The following is a 17,653-nucleotide window of genomic DNA, read 5'->3' as shown; positions in this document are numbered from 1 at the left end:
TGAGATAAAGGAAATGGGTGGAATCTGAACACCTCTAGAGCTGCATTTCCAGTTTTGCAAGGATTTTTTTTTAGGGCAGTTGCTCCTAATTCCTGAGAAATTAGATTGTAATAAATGACACTATAGGCTGATCTACCTGTCTAACTACATCATCCTTAATTTGTTTCTTTCCTTCTGAGTGCTTAGTTTTATTTTAACTTAGGGAAGGTAGCCTTAAAAAAAATCCTATCAGGCTCTAAATATCAGCTTCCAGTTTGGCTGAATTTCAGATTGTAAATTGCTAAATGCTTTCAAATATCTTGTCAGGTCTCAGCTGGGATGAACATTAACTATACCTGGCAGTATTGAACAACTCCATTAATTCTTAACATAGCAGTTTCCCAGAAAATCTCTCAGAGTCTCGTTAACTCTGGGAGGAGGGGCTCATATTAGACCTTCCTCCAAAAGTTGATTACAGGGTGTCTGTAAAGCCATGACCAACTAGGTTTTTCTTTCAGGTATCTTTTATAACTTAATTTTCTATTAACTTTTTGCAACAAAACTTTTAGTAAGGTTATTTAGGAAATTTGAAGGTTTTGCTTTTACGTGTACTTCTTAAATGATCTTATCTAATTGGAGCATCCCTTCTAATGACCAATATAATTCCCTTGAGGCTGATAGCAGTTAGATAGGACCTTTAGCCACAAATGGAGTGCAACCCACATTTCTGTCTGACCATCTCTGATGGCAAAATGGGATCAACTATGCTTTCATCCAATCATATTTTGGGACATTGACAATTACCAAGTCAAGCCCTTAGGACACGAAACAAGCTTAGTAAGATTTTGTAGTTCTTTGTAAATAGTTACAGCTTCTGGAACCTTTAGGTTTTGAGCAATAGTTCCAGAAGGTGGTGCGCCTGACTCTAAAGATTGAAGATCTCTTTGTTTCTTGGTTTGAAAGCTCAAAAAGAACTCAAAATGGTCACTGTAATTTTAAATTATCCTGGGTTATCTTGCCAGCCATTTACAGTTATTTCTATTTTAGGGAACTTTTTCAAGGTGGCCACAACAAATAAGATCTTTCTAGAGGATAATATTTAAGGTCTAGTAGTGTATAACCCTCATAAGTTTAATTTCTAAAGAGAGTTTGTTATGGTTACTGAGAAACTCAATCCCCAAATGGCCAATTTTAACAAATGAAGCAGTCAGACATAGACAAACATGAACAGACACAGAAATCCAATACCCTGGGACTCTAACCCAGAGTTCAGGACTCTAACCTCATCCATTGAGTGCCCCAGTGGCTGTAACCCCTTTATATAGTTTCCCTTGGAGTGGGACTTGAACCCACAGTTTTATCCTTGGGACTTTAACCTGGCAAAATCTCCTTTATAGGTATTCTACCCACAATTCTGATGAGATTATTAGACTATTTAGGCACAGACATGTTTTACGGAGATCTCTCACCCCAAAGACTCTGATCCAGGAGCTGTTTCTTCTCTCAAAAGAAAAAAAAAATCTTGGGACCTGGAGCACTGCAGTGGGAAACAGGAACTGATCAGCCAAGCCTCCAGACAAAACTGTCTAGGCTGCCCCACACCCTGCTGGGGGTTCCAGAGCCTCAGGCAGGTGGTCACAGGACCTAGTCCCTTTGTGGTCATCAAAATTGTTACCACACAAATTGGAGTTCTCTTGCCCAATGTGCATAAAAAGCCGATTATTACAGCATCAGCTTTTGAGAGAAGAAAAAAGCTTTATTGCAAGGTCAACCTGCAAGGAGACAGGAGTCAACAGTTTCATATCTGTCTCCCAGATCCAGGGCTTGGGGCAACACTTATGGGACGAAAGGCAGGGCAGTCTGATGTGTGGAGATAGATGATTGGAGGTAAGGAGAAGTGTGATAATTGACAATCTGTGCAAGCGTAGTCAAGTTTCATGACTCTTCATAGGATGCATGCTCACAAAATGGTGGTATTAGTATGATCAGAGGGTGGAGTTTTCAGCCCCTTAATCACAAAAGGGCCACTTTTCAGGCATTTGTGCAGGCCCAGTTGATGGGTTGGTGGTCTCAACGAGCCTGAACTGGACAAGAGCTCATTTCTCAGTTCCTGAAAAACCACTTTTAATTACTCTGTTGATAAGATAGGGTCAGTTTGAACTGGTCCTAGAGGGCCTGTGGTTACATTAGGAGAAGATGTTAAATCTCTGCCTCATGGGGCTGGCACAGTGGTGTAGTGATTAGGTTTGTGTGTTCTGCTTTGGCAGCCCAGGGTTCATGGGTTTGGATCCTGGGCATGGACCTGCACACCCTCATCAAGACATGCTGAGGCAGCATCCCACATACAAAGTAGAGGAAGATTGGCACAGATGTTAACCCAGCAACAATCTTCCTTTACCAAAAAGAGGAAGATTGGCAACAGATGTTAGCTAAGGGCCAGTCTTCCTCACCCCCCGCCCCCCCAAAAAATAAATAAATCTGTGCCTCATGCATAAGAGTTATCTTCTGTAAACTGAAGAGACTTTTGTTTCTCAGTGTTTTTTGAGGGCACAGAAATGTAATTAGAGAATGAAGATGGTATGCTTTTGATCTTTATTTTAGAATACTGTTCTTTTGTTTTTATTAGTTGTAAAATGATATAATGAACGCTCATGTATCTACCACCTGATTCATAAAAATAGAACATTGCCAATATCTGTGAAGTCCACTATATGCCACTTACCCATCACATACCTTCCCTTTTCTCAGAGCTTCTATTCTGAATTTTGTGTTTATAATGTTCTAGCTTTTATTTGTATTTTAACCATATGTTTATCTCTCTAGACAATATACTGTTTAATGTTGTTTCTGTAATTTGTATAAATGGAGTAACACTGTATATCACGTTCTGTGATTTGCTTTTCACCCCACAACACTATGTTCCTGAGATTCATATACAATATTACAAAGCTGTCATTCATTCATTTTCACTGCTGTATAATGTTCCATTGAATGACTATACAAAGATTGATCAATTTTACTGTTGATAAATTTAGGTTTCTTCCTCTTTTGTCTGCTTTTAAAAGTATTGTGAAACTTTTGTATGTATATCCTGGTAAAAATGTTCAAGAATTTTTCTAGGATACTTACTTAGGAAAGGAATTGTTGACCATTAGGCAAATTTTAGTGGCTGACTCAAATTGTTTTCCAAAGTGGTTGCCCTAATTTATACTATCAGTGTACAGTCATGTGCTGCATAACTATGTTTCAGTCAATGATGTTCCCCATGTACCATTATGGTCCCATAAGATTATAATGGAGCCAAAAAATTCCTATTGCCTAATGACATTGTAGTTGTCATAACATCACAGAGCAATGCATTATTCATGTGTTTGTGGTGATGCTTATGTGAACAAACTTACTGTGCTGTCAGTCATAAAAAAGTATAGCACATACAATTATGTACAGTGCATAATATTTCATAATGATAATAAACGACGATGTTATTGGTTTATGTATTTACTATACTGTACTTTTAATCATTATTTTAGAGTGTACTCTTTCTACTTATGTAAAAAAATTTTACTGTAAAGCATTAGGCTGTGTTATGCTGGCAGCAGCCTCATACATCTCATGTTTACTGTGTCTCTTGATTTCATCATTTTCTCTTGTGCTTGATTTAATCTTGTGTTGTTTTCTTCATCATGGCCCCTAAGTGTGCAAAACCCACTGCTAATGTTACCAGTAAGAAGCTACATTGAGTGATTGACCTAGAAGTGAAATGAAAAGTTATTAAGGACTATGAAGGTGGAAAATCAGTGATGTTTATTGCTCACCAGTCAGGCATGTCCCATTCCACCATAGCTATGTACTTGAATAACAAGAACAAAGTGACAGAAGCTGTTAAAGGATCTGCTTCATTGAAGGCAATGAGACTGACAAAAATTTGAGAAGGGCCTATATCAGACATGGGGAAATTTCTAAAGGCCTGAGTTGAAGACCAGACACAGAAACATCTCCCTCTCAGCACCATGACAATCACAGCCAAAGCAAAAAGTTTGTCTGCAGTGTTGAAAGAAAAGGCTGGACCCAACTACAATGTTGACTTTACTGCTAGCTCTGGGTGGTTTAAGAGATTCTAAAATTGTTATTCATTACATAACGTGAAAATGAGTGGTGCATCTGCGAGTGCTGATGTGAAGGCAGCAGAAAAATTTTTGGTATCTCTTGATAAGTTGACTGTGGAGAAAAGTACTTGCCAGAGCAAATATTCAACATGGATGAAATCTCCCTATTCTGGAAACAGATGCCTGAAAAGACTTCCATCCATAAGGAGGCCAAGTCAATGTCAGGTTTCAAGGCTTTTAAGGACAGAAAAACAGTCTTGCTTGGGGGCAATATTGCAGGCTACAAATTGAAACCCTTTATGACCTGGCACAGTGAGAACCCCAGGACCTTCAAACATATCAATAAGCACACATTGCCAGTGTACTACAGGAGCAGTATGAAGTCATGGATGACCCAGCTCCTTTTCCAAGATGCTGTCCTGTATTGCTACGCCAGTGAAATGGAGTACTGTTTGGAGAAAAACATACCTTTCAAGATTTTGCTTATTGTTGAGAATGTTCCCTACATCCTCCTTTTATTGGTGATCATCATCCCAATATCAAAGCAGTGTTTCTCCCTCCAAACACCACGTCTTTGATCCAACCAATGGATCAAGGCATTGTAGCAGCTTTTAAGACCTACTACCTGAGGAGGACTATTGCTACAATTGAGGAAGATACTGATGAAATTCTGGAAGGATCACAACTTCTAGGACTGCATCAAGAACTTTGTCTGGGCTTGGGATGATGTCACCAAGGAATATATGAATGGCATCTGGAAGAAAACATTCAAGAGATTCATCCATGGCTTCAGAGGATTTTCCAGGGATGAGGAGGTTGCAAAAGTCAACAAGGCTGTGGTTGAGATGGCAAACAACTTAACCTGGGTGTGGATGAGGTTGACACTGAGGAGCTCCTAGAGGTGGTTCCTGAGGAATTGATTAATGAGGAGTTCTTGGAACTGGAACAAGAACACATAGCTGAACAATAGGCAAGAGAAAAGGAAACTGCAGGAAAAGAAAAAGAACACCCAAGAAAACTCACAGTGTTTAGCAAAAGCATTTTCAGACCTCAACAAGCTCCTCAAAAAGTTTGAAAACATGGACCCAACACCAAAAGGTTTTCATTAATAGAGAGGAGTTTTCATGGTGCATTATCTGCTTACAAGCAAATCTATGATGAAAAAAGAAACAAACCAAGCAAATAACATGGACATATTTCTGAAAAAAGTGACACTTCCTCAAGAAGGGTCTCAGGTAAGTCCTTCCAGAGGTATTCCAGAAGGCATCATTATCATAGGAGATGACAGCAACATATGTGTTATTGCCCCTGAAGACCTTCCAGTGGGACAAGATGTGGAGGTGGAAGACAGTGATATTGATGGTCCTGACCCTGTGTGTGTCTAAGCTAATGTATGTGTTTGGGTCTTCGTTTTTAACAAAAAAATTTTTAAGCAAAAAAATAATAAAAAATTAAAAAAATGGAGAAATCGTATAGAATAAGGATATAAAGAAAATATTTTTGTACAACTGTGCAATGTATTTGTGTTTTAAGCTAAGTATTATTACAAAAGAGTCAAAAAGTTAAAAAAATTAAAAAGTTTATAAAGTATAAAAGTTACAGTAAGCTAAAATTAATTTTTACTGAAGAAAACTATTTTTTTTATAAATTTAGTGTAGCCCAAGTGTGCAGTGTTTGTAAAGTCCACAGTAATGCACAATAACGTCCTAGGCCTTCACATTCACTCACAACCCACTCAACTGCCTCACCCAGAGCAACTTCCATTCCTGCAAGCTCCTTTCATGGTAAGTGCCCTATACACGTGTACTTTTACGGCACCTTTTCTATGTTTAGGTGTGTTTAGATATATACTTACCATTGTGTTACAATTACCTACAGTATTCAGTACAGTAACATGCTGTATATGTTTGTAGCCTAGGAGCAATAGGCTATATACCATGTAGCCTTGGTGTGTAGTAGGCTACCATCTAGCTTTGTGTAAGTACACTCCGTGATGTTTGCACAATGACAAAATCAGCTAACGATGCATTTCTCAGAACATAGCCCTATTGTTAAGCGGCACATGACTGTATAACTGTTCTCCCCTTGCTCCACATTTTCACCAACACTTGTTATTGTGGTATCTTTTAATTTTTGCCAATTGCATGCAAGAAATGGTATCTTTATGGTTTTAATTCATGTGTTCCTGATTATCAGTGAGTTTAGCATCTTTTCATAGGCTTGTGTTTCCTTTTTGTGAAGTGTCTGCTTAAGCCTTTGGTCCTTTTGTCCATTGCATTGCATTTTTCTTTTAATTTGTAAGAGTTTTTCACCTAGTTTAGATCAGCAGTTCTCAACTGGAGGGGAATTTGCCCCTGAGGAAACATTTGGCAATGTCTGGAGACATTTTTGATGGTTACAACTGGGTAGGGGACAGCTACTGGCATCTAGTAGGCAGAGGCCAGGAATGATGCTAAAACACGCTATAACGCACAGGATAGCTTCCCCAACAAAGAATTATTTGGCCCAATATGTTAATAGTGCCAAGGTTGAGAAACTTTGTTCTAGATACTCATATGTTACCAGTTATACAGGTCGTAAATATTTTCTCCCAGTTTGTGGATAGTTTCATTTTTCTCATGGTACCTTTTGATGAGGAGAAATTCTTAACTTTAACATAATTGAAGTTATCAATCTTTTCTTTTATGGATTGTGCTTTTTGTGTCTGATTTAAGAAAGTTCCCTATCTTCTAAGCATAGAGATTCTCCAATAAAGCATTTTAAGAATTTTTAATTTTGCTTTTCTACATTTAAGCCTCTAATCCACCTAAAATTGATATCTGTTTATGATGTAAGTTTAGAGTCCAAAACTAATTTTTATATGGTTAACGAACTGTCTGAGCGCCATTTATTAAAAGTCCATTCTACCCCTACTGGTCCACAATGCTGGTCTGTCGAATATCAAGTTTTCAGGTATGGGCTTCTTTCTAGTTCTCTAATTTATTACCACCTTTTTATGAGGCTAAAGTTATCTTCACCTTCTTATACAAGGAAAATTGGATCCCAAGAGTTTAAGAATTCTGAAGAATTCATGAAAACAGATTTCAAGAACTTTTTTTTTGGTGTTTCTCTATATTTCGTAGAGAAACAAAAAGAAGGGGACATGAGATTGTTATTTTTAATACCAACAAGACCAAATACTTCTAAAGTGAAAATGAACTCATTAATTTTACTGAAAGTTGTTTCACTTCTCCACAAACTACATTTGCCTACAGTACACATTTCAGGAAGGGTGGAAACCTATTTATTTTTCAACTAGGAAAAAAGGCTTTTCTGGAACATTTTCTTAGCATCTATAATCTAAACTTATATATCATCTAATTCTTTAATTGAGAGGTTATAACAGAAATATCCATATTCTTTCCGCCATAGTAAGAAAAGCCAATTTCCCAACTGCTGAAAAGGTAGCCCTTATGGGCATTTATGACTAGATCATTCCTGGAAAGGAATCTATAACTCAAAGAACAGTCACACCTGTCAATCAGCCTCAGCTGTCAGCTTTCAAATCCAGTTGCTCCAAAGCCAGTGGAAAAACTATTTACGGAGTGAAGCCCAGAGGAAGTGTAAGTATACATTTCTTTCTTTCCTCTTTTCTCTTTTCTTTTCCTAACACTTTCCCTTCCTTCTCACTTATCCCATACAAGCTCCACACAACTATTCTATAACATTGAAATGGGATCATTTTATTATAATACAAACTGTATTTTGGGTTTGAGGTAAATCAGAAGCAGAAATATAAATTCACTGACTCAGAACATAACTGCATTGGGACAAAAAGTTTTCCAGGAAAGGAAAAAATTTCCACTTCTTCCTTGAGAAGATAATCTGGAAATTATTCCCTTTTTAAGCTCGTCAACTGTTTGCTATTGCTCCTTATTAATATTATTTCTTTTTTCCCTGAATACTCTTGAAACTATTATCAATTAACAGCGTAATTATTCTAGAGCCTTCATGTATAGGTTTTGAGGAGGAATGAGAAAGGATTTTCTGTGGTGACAGTTCATGTTCCCTGATACCCATTTTTGATATTTGATCACCATGAAGCTTGTCAACCAATGGCCAAGCACTGACGTCGAGTGTTCATTAAATACTCTGGTTGGACAGGGTGTCTTTAGCTGATCACATGGCCAGCACCAGCTGGTGGTTAAACCCAAGGGGGCCAAGAGGATTTATCAGATCTGGAGCCTGCAAATTGATTAGACTGAATTTATTAGATTTAGACCCCTGTTTAGAACCATATAGCAGAAAGATATTTAATCAAAACTCAGGAGCCTCTGTTTACCAAATTGCCTGTACATACCTCTATCGAGATATGTGTATAGGAGGTCTCTGGTGATCTCTTAAGGAAATTTTCATGAATAAGAGTTATAGGTTTCCACCCCACTTACACACATTAAACAAACAATTTCCTAAAATGAATGTGCAAAGACAAACAAGAGTTGCTCCAGAGACATGGTGAAGACACACAGATATAGAGCTTTTTAGCAACGTGGACGTATGCAATGCTGCAAATAAACTAGGATGAGAAATCAACTTGTTTTGCAATGACCCCCAGGTTGAGGCCATGAACACAGGTTTCAGTTACTTACAGGAAAAAAAAAGGCAAAGCCACAAAAGCCCTACAACCATCAGACATAAACACAGACAGTCTGCCGCATGTGGAAGATTCTGAGCACTCTGCCAACTTGCCTGCCAGGGAAAGGGGTCCCTTGTATCTCCAGATGATGGAAGTAGCAGCAGTTGCAGTCCGGGCTCCTGAGAGTAACCAGGTAGGTTATCCACGGGAGCTGCACCTGATCTGTACCTGTTTCCTGATGCTACAAGCTGTACCCACATGCAGGCTACAAAGGCTTGCAGGTGAAACATCACAGTCACGTGGACAACAATGCCAGGAGCACAGGAGAGGCCACCATCCATACAAAATTCACACGTAAGGTGCTGCCTGAGGGCCAGACCAGGGAGATGGTATAAGCAGTGCCCCTAAAAGACGCCCTTCCACAACCGGCCTCCACCCAGATTTGGAACAGCCAAAAGTGTGCCATGTGGATTGTTGCCGTGATAATGTGAATAAATGAGAAACATGGTTAGTAGTTACAATTTCCGCCAAATGGTTGAAAATACAATTGAGTTACCGGCACCTTAGTTCTTAATGTGCCATCATAAGCATCTGGCTCAAACTTAACAAAATACTACAAAATTTTAGTTTGAACTCCAGAAATCTACAATGGGATAACTTGGCAATTCTCGCTTCCCACGCCCAGGTCAGCGTCAGGCAGCACGCTGGGCATCAGCGAAGAGAGGTTCTGGTCCGTTTGCTTGGCTTTAGACAGACCCCTCCATTCGGCCTCCTCCTCTCCTTTTCTTAAAGATGCTGAAAATTTTTCATGGACCAGACTTCGAAATGGCGCCATGGCCAGGGGGAAAATGTCTATTACGCGCTCCCTAGACCGGTTCCCAAAGTGGGGAGCAGCTTTAACTCTGAGGCGAGGCAGGAGCCGGTCCTATAAACGAGTAGGTTTTGAAAACAGAGGGCGGAGAACGAGCCTCGGGAACGCAAACGCCGCCATGCTCCAAACCCTTTTCCAAGGGCCAACCTCCCGGAACGGAACACTACCGCCCCGAGTGCCAGCGCTGACCGTTAGCCAGGGGCGGGGTCGGGGTCACGTGGCCGGCGCCGGGGCACAGCCCGGCGTGCGCGGGAGCACGCACTGCGGCTCGGGCCTCGGCCGCGCGCCTTGCGTGCGCGCGCAGGCCGGGGGCGGGGCGTGTGGGCTGAGCCTCCGGCGCGCGCTGGAGCGGAGGCGGGGCCGGAGTGGGGTGGCGGGCGGGGGCTGGACCTCCTCCTGCGAGGCTGGGCTGGCGGCTGCGGCGGCGGTGGGAGGCGTGTGATCCGCGGAGGGGTGCCTCGGCCATGACTGCGGAGCTGCAACAGGACGACGCGGCCGGAGCGGCCGACCGCCAAGGCTCGGTGGGCCCCGGGGCTGCTAGCGGGAGCCGGGGGTCGGGCTCTGGGTCCCGAGAGAGGAGAGGGCGCGGGGCCCGGGCGGGAGCCGCGCGTGTCGCGGGCGGGCCTGCGGGGCTGCGGGGCTGCGGGGCTGCGGGCGCGGGGCGGGCTGGGGCCGGGGTGGAGGGCGCCGGGCGGGTGAGGACGGACCCTCGGGGAGGAGGCTGAAGTCTTTGCAAGGCTCAGGTCCCCGAGATTGAGGACCATCTTCGGGTCCGTGGGCGAGCTGAAGTTCGGGGGGGGGGGGGGAGGAGATTTGGTGTTTTGGAAAACCACATAGTATAAAGGGCCGGACGTAGGGCTGTCTGCATCAGAGATCTCTCAGGAGAGCGCTCCTGGGCCCGGATCAGGGGTGAGAAACTTCCGAAAGCGGCAGCTTTGATGGCTTTTGTTTTTTGTTTGTATTTTTAAATCGGTTTTACGGCAGTGTTGTTTTAAAGTGTCTAAAGCAGACCGAAGTTGTCTAACTTAAGCTAGGATTTATCAACACCTTGTGAAAGAGCAGGTCCCAGTTACCACTTCCGAGCTTCCCCTACCCCACACCCCCCCCCCCTTTTTTTTTTTTTAAGCGGAGTAGCCTCCCCGATTACTGCATTCATCCCTCTAGATTTTAACGAGGGGGAGGAATAGCGCGATGAATAGAAGGTATGCTGTTAATACTTTCCTATTCCTATTCTCTAAGGAGATTGAAATCAATACAAGGATTTCTGGGCTAAGATGGTGAGAGTGAAAACACTGGTTTGGGAGAAAATCAAAAGGCTAATGTCTGTGTGAAGAAACTTGGCAAGTGGGCAATTTGAGAATGTCTTCTAATGTTTCTTTGGAATGTTAGAACTTAACACTACCCCCTCACCCCTCAAGTCCTGCGCTTTTTCAAGACAGAATGGGAAACCTGTGCCAGATACTTAAATACGAGTTTGGGAATGAGGAATTTCATAAAATATTTACAATATAAAGCTGTCAGATACCTCCACATGAGAACTCTTTTAAGTGTTTTTATTGTTTTCATGCACTCAGGAGACCAATAGTGTATAAGGTGAACGCATTTCCTTTGAATACTCCTGTAGTAAAAGATAACTTCCAGGTCCTGGGCTCCAAAATTGAAGTATGTGGATGGCATTTCGTGTGCTGATTTCTAATGGAAATATTATTTTTAGGTGTTTACAAATGCCTCTTGGAATCTGAGTCAGGATTTTCTCTGGTTTCAGAGATCAGTTCCATTTGTTTTTAGGACAGTGACTTAAAAACAGGTGGGAAAATCTTAGTTTTGAGACAGTCATGTTGATTTAGAGAAGGGACTATTTTAAGGGAGAGCAAGTCATATTTAAATTTGTCGGAGCTCTGTCAGTTGAGACCATGTGCCTGTTAATCAGGAGCATCATTTACTTCTGCCGCAGTTTGAGTGGTGACCACTGTCTTAGCACTCTCTATTTGAGAGTTTGTATGTGAGGTGTTTGAGGAACACTTTATATAAGTCATAGCTATTTTTGGACAGCTTGGATCTCTGGTGGCTGTGGCTGGCTGGAGTACCCTCATTCCTGGCAACCTGCGGAGTGATGACATTTACTGTTCTTCCCAGTGATTCGCCCCATCCAGACAGATGATAAGCTTGGAATGCTTGATAATGTTTGCCCTTTTTGTTTCTGCTAATGTAAAATGCTTAAAGTTAGCAAGCTAGGTTGAAGGAATCTTAAATGGGAAAAGTAGCTTTCACAACTCAGAGGAAAGATTTTAATAATGTCTTCCTCATCTTGATAAGTTTCCTGTTAGAATGGACTCTATTTGGAATTCTCTGAAGCATTCTACATTACCCTTAAAGGATCATTCATTGTTCTAGTTGAGAAGAGCTTTCCTCCCCTGACACTCAGAAGCTATTTAAAACCTAGAATGCTTCCCTTCCCTTATTGGTCGGTTGTGCATGGGACAGACAGAACCTTTTTTGGCTTCCCAAGAATTTTAGTGAGAGAAAAATGTAGTACTCTTGACATATGTTCTCAGTACTCGAACCTAAAAGAGGACACTTTGTGATATTCCTGTGTCCCCCAGACTGCAGACGCAGATATCTAAAGAGATTACTTCCAGACAGCTTCCTGTATTTTAATCAATTCTTGACTCATAAAAATCAGCAGCAGTGTTTACGGTTATTGTGAGATAAACAACTTGAAGTCAGGTTGGTTCTTATAAGCTGTCATTCTTGGCAGCTGTTCTAGGGTTCATCACACATTCTTTGTGCTAAATGAAGCCTTATGAAAACCTGCCAGTTTCAGTGAAAAGTTAATGTCCCTTTTGCTTGCTCTTGATTTATTGGCTTTTCCTTCCCTTTTACCTGGTCTCATTCGTTTTTGGAACATCAGTAAGTCAGTGCTTGGTTGGCTTCCACAACTCGCATGCCTCCTCAGTTACAAAGTTTCTGCTCGCACAATGAGTACAGTGTTTATAAAACACATCGACAACGCCTCACCAGGCAAGATCTTTCCATGTGTTTTGTTTCATCAAAGGAGTTTAAAGCAATAGCCAAGTGAAGCACATATTTTGCAAGGAAAATAATGATGCAGATAGCAGTAGGAGCTGACATTCATTGAGCGTGTGCTGTGTGCCAGACCATGTGCTCAGAACTTTATCATCTCAGTACTTATGACAACTCCATGAAGTTTTCTTATGGGAAGGCTTATACCTGTTAAATAATTTGCCCGTGGTCACCCAGCTAGTAAATAGTACAGCCAGGAGTGAATCCAGGCATTTCTGACTCCAAGAACCCAAGATATCCCTGATCCTGCTTATTAGTCGGTGGACCCATTGTCTTGGGTCAGAACCTTTCTATTAATTTTTAGAACTCTCCTGATGTTTTCAACTTTCAGTCCTCTCTCCACTCTTTCTAAATACATAAGCTTCTATTCTACTTGACCGATATTGCTGATATCTAAAGGGAGCTGTCTCTTTTTTTTTTTTTTTTTTTTTACCCCTTTGGCATCACTTCTCTCAGTGGAAGGGGTACCCTTCCCTTCTCCCTTCATTTCTTAGAGATGAATCTAGATCAGTGGTGTCTGGAGACCTTTTTGATTGTGACTTATGGGGGAGGATGCTACTGGCATCTAGTGGGTGAAAGCCAGGAATGCTGCTAAACATCCTACAATGTCCAGGATAGCCCCACAAAGCAAAGAGTCGTCTGGCCCAAAATGTCAGTAATGCTGAACTTGAGAAACCCTGATTTAGGTGATGTCTCTCCTCATTCTAAGTTATCTCACATCTCCTTTATCCTAGGCTAACACCCAGACACCTTCACTGTCTTCTACTCCCTTGTGACTCAAAATATGGTCTGTGGACCAGCAGCATCAGCTGGGAGTTTTTTGGAAATGTAGACATTTGGGTGTGCTGGAGCCAGCTTGTCGATTGTGTTCATCTCTTCCCAACTCTGTATTTAGTGACGACATGTTGGTGGCTTGAAATTGCCACGGTCAAGTATTTATAGTACCAAGGAAATAAGCAAGCTGTGCAGATCTACACACCACTGTTTGGGCCTCCACCCTAGACCGATTGAATCAAATCTGCCTTTTGACAAGATCCCTGGGTGATAAACTTTGAGAAGCTCTGTCCTACTCCACAGAATTCCTGTTTTCCCTTCAGCTATGCACACATTTCTCCAGTCCTCAAACAAAAGAATAACAACGAAATCCTCTTCTGCCCTGTCCAGCTGTTGCCTTGTCCACCACCTTCCTTTTATTTTGTTTACTTTTTGAACAAAGTTTCTAAATCCACCTGTTTCTTTTCTAAAGTGTTTTTCCAATTACGGTGTGATTCTAACTCAATGTAGAAAACTTAGAAAATACAGACCCAGGCAAGATTAACTCTTGGCTGATAGGAGGCACAGCCGCCATGCTGAGCCAAGTTAGTTCCCAGATTCCAGCATAGAACTTGAGGTGGCAGCAACAGCTCTGCAAAAGCCCAGTTGGGAGATGGCTGTGGGGAGCAGTCTAGGCTCCAGCAAGAAGAGGGCTGATTGCCCAGAGGCCTGGAGAGAGGCTAACCAGGCAAGAGAAGGTTAGATTGTAGGGCAATGAGTGGTTTCATGTGATCAGCATCTCCCGGCTTCCCACTGAGAGCCTTGCCAATAGTAGGCTTCTAATATTGTTACTAGTGAATGAAACAAATCTCTCGGAAGTGACCAATGACCACTTGGTCGAATCAGTGGCCTTTAAGTAGTAATTCTTTTTGCCATTTTCCTTCCTTGTTCAAGTATCCACTCAAGTTCCAGTCTCATACTTTTATTTTTGATGGTTCCTCATTGCCACTTTGTTGTTATTTTGGCATTTGATTTTATTGCTACTTGTTATCAACTGTTCTGCTTTTTTCTAGAAATTTCCAGCATATATTTTTTAATCATTTGCCATAGTCTCATTACAGACAGAAGTAGTAGGCCCTCACTTCTGAATTGACTGCATCATTTTACAACTTTCTTATGAAAATTAGCTCTGGAAGAGATGTTTGACTTTATCTAATACAGCCTTCATCTTGCAAAGGCCGTAAGGGGTTTAGGGACTTCATTTACTCTGGCTCCCGCAGTCTAAGGCAGAACTCTGGCCTCGGGCTTCAGTCCCGTGTTAGTGCCCTCAGTGCTACAGCTCCCTTACTTCCTGAGCCCTCCTCCTTTGGACCTTTGGGCCCTCTATTATTCTGGTTCTTCTACCTTTCTTCTCTTCTAGGGGCTAACCCGTTTGCTTTCTTGCCTGTTACTGTCCTTTTATTAACTGCGTCCAAATCTGCATTTGTAATCCCGAGTTGCAAATGCCTTCTCCCCCTCTATTTCCAAATGGTTGTTAAACAGTTCTACTTGAATGTCAACCTCCTTGGCTATGTACATTTGCTGTGTAGCTACTATTCCCACGGGTATTATACCAGGCAGGGGAATGTACTTGTAATAATAGCATCTGTCATATTCCAGTTACTGCCCTAAGCACTTTTCTGCACATTTTTAGTATTTACAAAAACTCTGCAAGGGATGAATTATTATATCTTATTACTGATGAAGAAACTGAGACTCGGATAGTAATATAGCTTATAAGGGCCTAATATGAGCTCTTAAGTCTGTTTGCTTCCGTATTATAGATGAGAAATGTGGCTTACTGGTAATTAAATTCTAAGTAGCAGAACTGACACTTCAGGCCATTCTGAATTTGTCCCGCTGCAATACATGCCTTTCTAAAACCAAACTTTTTGACCACCACTTGACAGTTTATGAAGCACTTTAACACATAATCTCGTTGAACCCATATAGCAGTCCTACGCCATAAAATGTAGTGTGACTAGGAAGTAGAATTTGCAAAGTGACAGAGCTCGTAAGTGATAAAACCAAAACCATAGCACAGGTAGTTTTCTCCTAGGATATCGGTATCCTCATTGCAACCTATAGAGTTTTGGTTGACAGCCAGGTCACAGAGTTTTACGTTTATACATTTTTTCATATTACTAACAATTCCTATATGCAGTACTTCATTTGATATTCACACCAGTCCTGTCAAAGCCTGTGGTATACTTTATTTTCCAGATATGGAAATCAGTGATCAGGAAAGTTGAGATTTGCCCAGAGGCTGACATGTCGTGGAGTCTGGGCTGCATATTTCTGCTATCTAGGCTTTCTACGTAAAAAGGGAGGTCAAAATTCCGGACATACAAAGCCAAATTAGAGATCTGCGTGAGTTGGTGTTAGCAGCATGCTTCCTGGTGGTTGGTAGTCAGTTTCAACTCAAGATGTCTTAAACAAAGATTTCCTTTTTCCATTCTTCCTGCCCAAGTTAGTTTTTACCTTGTGTCCTTTTTCTTTTTTGGTGTGTGGGTGTTTATGTGTATGTGTGCAGGTGCAAATATTTCTTGATTTTTATTCAATTGAATTGAAATTCGTATAATAGAAAATTAACTTTTAAAGTGTACAATTCACTGACACTTAAGATATGCACAGTATTGTGCAACCACCACCTGTATGTAGTTCCAAGACATTTTCATCATCCCAAAAGAAAAGCTGTATCCACTAAGCTGTCACTCCCTATTTCTTCCTTCTCCCAGCCCCTGGCAAGACCGGTCTGCTTTCTGTCTCTGCATTTGCCTATTTTGCATATTTCATATAAATGGAACTATACAGTATCTGACCTTTTATGTCTGGCTTCTTTCACCTACTGTAATGTTTTCAAGGTTCAGTCAAGTTGTAGCATCTATCATACTTCATTCCTTTTAATGACTAATATTCTACTCTTACTACATTTTATCCATTTTTCCATTGGTGGACATTTGAGTTGTTTCCACCTTTTGACTATTGTGAAGAGTGCTGCTGTGAACATTTGTGTACAAGTTTTTGAGTACCTGTTTCCATTTCTTTTGGGTTAGAAATGGAATTGCTGGGTCATGTGGTAATTCTATTTTTAACTTCTTGGGGAACCACCAAACTGTTGTCCACAGCAGCTGCGCCATTTTACATTCCCACTAGCAATGCACAGGAGTTCCAGTTTCTCCTCATCCTTACCAAACACTTGTTATTTTCCATTTTTGTTTTGTTTTGTTCTATAATGGCCATCCCCATGTGTGTGAAGTGGAATCTCATTGTAGTTTTGATTGGCATTTTCCTAATGGCTGATGTTGTTAAGCATCTTTTCATGTGTTTATTGGCCATTTGTATACTTCTTTGGAGGAATGTCTATTCAAGTCCTTTGCTCATTTTTGAGTTGGGTTTGTCTTTGGTTGTTTGAATTGTAAGAGTTTAATATAATCTGGATACTAGACTCTTATCAGATTTATGGTTTGAAAATACTTTCTCCCATCCTGTAGGTTGTCATTTCACTTTCTTGATAATGTCCTTTCATGCACAAGAGTTTTTAATTTTGAGGAAGTCCCAATTACCTATTTTTTTCTTCTGTTTCTGCTTTTGGTATCATATCTAAGCATCCATTGCCAAATCCAAGATCATGAAGATTTTTCTCTATGTTTTCTTCCAAGAGTTTTATAGTTTTAGCTCTTATATTTAGGTTATTGATCCATTTTGAATTAGGTTTTGTATATTGTGTGTGGTAGGGATCCAACTCTGTTCTTTTACATGTGGGTATCTTGTTTTCCCAGTACCATTTTTTGAAGAGACTATTTTTTTCCCCATCAAATGGTCTTGGCACTCTTGTTGACAATCAGTTGACCATAGATGTATGGTTTTTTCTGAACTCACAGTTCTGACTCATTTGTCTATATGTCTGTCTTTATGCTAGTACTACACGGCATGATTACTGTAGCTTTGTAGGTTTGAAATTAAGAAGTGTGAGTCCTCAAGTTTGTTCTTTTTCAGTATTGTTTTGGTTATTCAGAGTCCACTGGAATCCCGTATAAATTTGAGTATCAGCTTTCCCATTTCTGAAAAAAAGGCCATTGGAATTTTGATAGGGATTGCATTGAATTTGTAGATCACTTTGGGTAGTCTTGCCATTTTAGCAGTGTAAGTCTTTGTAATTTAATGTGTCAACTTGGTTGGGCCGTGAAGTGCCCAGACGTTTGG

The 17,653-nt window shown here is 41.0% G+C and overlaps 1 protein-coding gene across 5 annotated transcripts in view; it reads left to right on the top strand.

The window, feature by feature from the left end:
• The first annotated feature begins 9,960 nt into the window (after positions 1-9,960).
• The window catches only part of USP28 (ubiquitin specific peptidase 28), a 58,904-nt gene continuing 51,211 nt past the window's right edge, over positions 9,961-17,653 (top strand). For all 5 annotated transcript variants that reach the window (XM_046685542.1, XM_046685539.1, XM_046685541.1 and 2 more), the window contains exon 1: positions 9,961-10,092. In XM_046685542.1, the coding sequence (XP_046541498.1) occupies positions 10,036-10,092 (57 nt within the window). In that variant the 5' untranslated portion in view covers positions 9,961-10,035. The remainder of the gene's footprint in view (positions 10,093-17,653) is intronic.

Source organism: Equus quagga, chromosome 14 (assembly GCF_021613505.1).
Source record: "Equus quagga isolate Etosha38 chromosome 14, UCLA_HA_Equagga_1.0, whole genome shotgun sequence".
Taxonomy (NCBI): domain Eukaryota; kingdom Metazoa; phylum Chordata; class Mammalia; order Perissodactyla; family Equidae; genus Equus; species Equus quagga.
The sequence above is the reverse complement of the archived record's forward strand: the minus strand, read 5'-3'. Positions and strand labels throughout refer to the sequence as shown.